General features: G+C 43.4%; 1 protein-coding gene across 3 annotated transcripts in view; it reads left to right on the forward strand.

The window, feature by feature from the left end:
* LOC102681032 overlaps nucleotides 1-4,208 on the forward strand; it is a 29,855-nt gene that overhangs the window by 19,228 nt on the left and 6,419 nt on the right. The window contains exons 1-2 of one of the 3 annotated variants that reach the window (XM_031511594.1): nucleotides 3,452-3,588; nucleotides 3,834-4,048. In XM_031511594.1, coding sequence (XP_031367454.1) covers nucleotides 3,528-3,588; nucleotides 3,834-4,048 — 276 coding nt within the window. In that variant the 5' untranslated portion in view covers nucleotides 3,452-3,527. Of the gene's footprint in view, nucleotides 1-3,451; nucleotides 3,589-3,833; nucleotides 4,075-4,208 lie in introns of those variants that run through there. The other 2 variants (XM_031511591.1, XM_006617933.2) reach the window with 2 other exon arrangements.

Below are 4,208 nucleotides of genomic sequence, written 5' to 3' on the forward strand. Positions count from 1 at the left end.
TCGATCCTCGTTTGAACGATTATAAATAAGGGAAAAATTGATCGAGAAGATATCGCGACAAAGAGGTTATTGTCGTATACGGGATAAAATCGTTTCTATGGAAAAGAGATACCTTGAAGGAAGAAAATATTTTACGTCCGTTTTTTAATTAGAATAAAAAAAAAAAAATCGTCTTAGTTAATAGAATTAGTAAGGTAGGCAACCCTGGAAGCCGTGTAATTCTGTTAATGCGTTTTACACACGCGTTTCAACCTTTTTAAATTTCACGCTTCGTTGTCCTATACGTGCAAAAGTTAATGCGCACTTCACGTTATCCCCCGTATATATACTTTGCCTCGTCTTCTCGTCGGGGAATTCGATCGAGCATAAAGCTCGATCGAAATATGTATATGTATATATATACATATTTTTGCATGTTCATTAAAAAAAAGCATATCTATAAAAAGAGCTTGCCCTTATCGAATCGTAAATCGTCGACAAATGGGTGTCAATCCGTCATACGACAATGCGACGTATCGGAATGTAATACAATAAACCGACAATGGAGGCGAAACGTTTCCCCCCTCTTATCTTACGCAGAAGTCGTGCATAAAAGTTCCCAGTACCTTTTTTATTATCGATATCTAGAAACAACGTCGTTCGATCCTTCCTCCGAGTCACGTCTGTGCTCGAGGACACCGATATCTTCGCTTCGAACTAATGTAAGCTATATGAGTAATTCCATCTGCAATATCCGGCATGCGAATAATGATAATTGATAGTCGTTTGGTTACATATAATAAGAGTTAGTCGAAGTTTGTTGCTCGAAATAAAATCTTCCACGAAACGAATTGAAGATTCACGAGTTATTTCGTAATCCATCGTTGCCATCGCGTTTTCAAAAGAAACTCGCTCTCGTCCACTTTCTCTCTTTTCTCTCTCTCTCTCTTTCTCCATTGTCTTCAATCAATTGGACAATTCCCAAAGATCGAATTATTGGAAACGCGGGAAGGTCGATAATTAAATTAAAAGGAGAGTTTGAATTTTAGTTTGATCAGGGAAAATTGTATTATATAATAGGAAACGGGGAATTAGAAAATGTGCAATTTTGCCGGAACGATTCTCGGCAGCTTGTTTACTCCGTGGTGGATAATAGTGGCGCCAACAGGCCGATGTTTTCTCAGCTGGACCAGCACGGTGCATTCACACCGTGCTGCACCAGAAGCGCATCGCCCTTTCCCTCAGCCTCCCGTGTCGCCGCCTCGTAGCTTCCACGACCTCAGCCTTTTTTTTATTCCGCAAGCCCTTCTCCCCCCTTCCCCTCCCTTACGCTTTTGCGAAGGTCTTCCCCGAGGTTCGAACGGTGTGCGCCCTCGACCAAGTCAAAACCGTTCCCGCCTCTTTGATCGCGCGATGAAAATTTCACTTTGGCTCACTTTGGCCTCTCGAGTCTCTAGAAATTGCGACCCTCTGAACCGTGCTGCTCGAACCTCCTCTCCAGCATACCGGCCGCTCTTTTTTATCATCTTTCGTTGCTTGAAATCATATCATTGACGAAAAAAAAGATCTCTCCGCTCGTTCTTCGAACTGGAACCCGATATATTACTCTGGAAGATATATATGTATAATCTCCTCTTCGTTTCTCGGCGATCGATCGGCTGGATTACAGCTCCGTCAATCCATCGTCGCGCTGCGAGTTTTGGAATCTGCGTTCGTCGACTTGCTTTCGTCTCTCGGTCAAGAGCTTTCCAAGATTCACGGTTTCTCTCCTGGCCAACTTATTCCCCCCGGATTCGCTCGAAACGACTAATTATACGAGAAAACTCGGGCTGGTTACTAACTGCTAACAGGATTCCAACTAGCGGATTATCGACTCTGTTCTCCAGACTATCTGACGACGCGATTAAGAAGCGGTATAAAGCGAGTTTTTTTTAATCGCAAGGTGGATTTAGACAAGACACCGATTCCAGACGAAGATCTTCTTTTTTTATTCCAACTTTGAGAAGCGTTCTTTAATCGATCTTCCTTCGATCGATCCGGATTTATCTGTTGTTTGCTCGATATATCTTAAGAGGTTGCCTCTTAATCCTTATAGCCCGCAAGTCTCTCTCAAAGGACTTTGCCAAGGGTTGCGAACTTTTTGCGCATGACACCCGAGTACGATCACCCTCGTGGAGCCCCACAAGCTCTCTCCCTTGTACACAGACTCTCGACACATACGAGTCGAGGCGAGTGTTGGAAGCCGCGCTCTTCTTTATTCAAATTCCTCATCGTGGCCGCGCGAGTCGAGCCTGCTCTTCTGGCTCCAGGCAACCTTTCGCGTCATCCTGATCGCGAAAAGTCCGAAGTCGAGTGCGTTTATAATCGTTTTCTTTGTCTCCTGGAACTACGTGTGCAACAAATCGTTGGTTATTAAGTTGAGAAGTGTTTAACAGAATAGTTTTAACAGATTGTAAAAGGTGGAAGATTTCGGAGTTATCGTCTCGTCGATCTCGATTTCTCTCGATGTCGATATAATTCTCAACGATAATTCGCCGAATTTTCTCGTTTATTTTCGTTGGCACGTGTTTCGCGCGCATCGATCGATCCTCGAAAAATCTTGTTCTTCTTACATAAACGGAACGAGGAATTTTGCAAGGAGGGTAATCAAGCGAGGAAAACACGTTGCTGCGATTTTCGAAAAGTGTAGCAAGAAGGAATCCTGAATATTCATCTCGATTTGCAAGGTTTCTCGATTTCTCGTTGAATCTATCTCGAAAAATCGCTTGCCGAGGAAATTTTCGCGTTTTCCATGGAAGGAAAGGAGCGTGGATAGCGTGTTTCTGTGTTGGTTGGCTCGAATGCTGAAACGCTTGGAGAAAAGCGGCGAGGAAGCCAATCCGGTTGGTCGCTTTCGCCGCATATGGCGGCGGGCAAAGTTATAAATAATGCCCATCGCCCTCCTGCGTATTCACCTTTACATAATGACCGGGAGAGGACGAAATCTTGGTTCTGGTGAAAAGAAACGGGAGAAAAGCCGTGGTTACGATCGTCTTGCACGGCCTATATCTCAAACGCGATTTTCAGATGAGTTTCACGCATTACCCTTGTTTGTTAATCGTAATCGACCGATTATTATCTTTCTTACTTACTTGAGAAACTTGGCTTCGAACAATGGGATCTCGTCTCGAAACGTTCGAAAGGTTCTCCCTTTGTTGTTGTTGTGGACTTTGATAAAGTAAAAGGAGGATTCGGATGAATCAGTGGGGAGGGGACAAAAGAGCGTGAATAAACTATTTTCCTTCGTGATTCACGAAGGAAAAAACAAATAAAACTATGACGAGGCATGGCCATTTTCGTTGGAAAACGTGATCGGCACGGAGAGAGCGGCAAAGTTCGTTTCCTCGGATAAAGACGCCGCTAAAGAGAAAAGTTACAGTACCTGAACAAGGTTCGAAGCATGATACGTGGTGGTGGTGGTGGTGGTGGTGGTGAGCTTAAGATTAACGATAGCGGAGGTCGTGCGCGAATCGTTCCAGTTTTCATTCCCCCGAGAGCAGCTCTCGAAAATGTCGACGATCCTGTTGCAGTGCGTTGGAAATTGCTTCCACAGAAGGAGAATGCGCACAGGTTCGTGTTCGTGCCAGTTCCGTCGCAGGAAAACTGTTATTTTAATTTCAGTCGAATTATTATTATTATTCTTATTATTGCTTTCCTTCTTTGTTCAATTTTTTTCTTTCTTTCTTTTTTTCTTTCTTTCTTTCTTTCTTTCTTTCTTTCGCAAGAGAGGTGTAAATAAAAAAATTTGGAATTTTGTTTTTTTTTTTAGAAAGTTTTTCTTTTTACTACAACATAATTTACAATTTATGTTCCAGGTATGCACTGCCTAGGCGCGGTGACAGGAGGCATTCCCAGCCCAAATGGGGTTGGCGGTCGGGGTGGCATTCTTAGCATGTTCCGAGCCCTTGGAGTCCTAGTGTGCGAGGGGAGGATTCAGGGCCCTCCACGTGGTTACAAAGAGGGCCCACATTGTGCAGCTCCTACGCAGACGGTGCCTAACGACCATGTGTGCGAGGAAGATAATTACTTGGTAACAACAGAAACGGCTGTTGCAATCATTTTTAAAATTATTCTTTTATTCGAACATGAACGCGAAATTAACGAGGTAAATTTAAATTTGCGTAATTTTTTTACGTTTTTCTTTTTTTTTTTTTTTCCCCCCTCTCCTCTTTCTCTCCACACGATCGATC

The sequence above is a fragment of the Apis dorsata genome, unplaced genomic scaffold (genome assembly GCF_000469605.1).
Source record: "Apis dorsata unplaced genomic scaffold, Apis dorsata 1.3 scaffold_331, whole genome shotgun sequence".
NCBI lineage: Eukaryota > Metazoa > Arthropoda > Insecta > Hymenoptera > Apidae > Apis > Apis dorsata.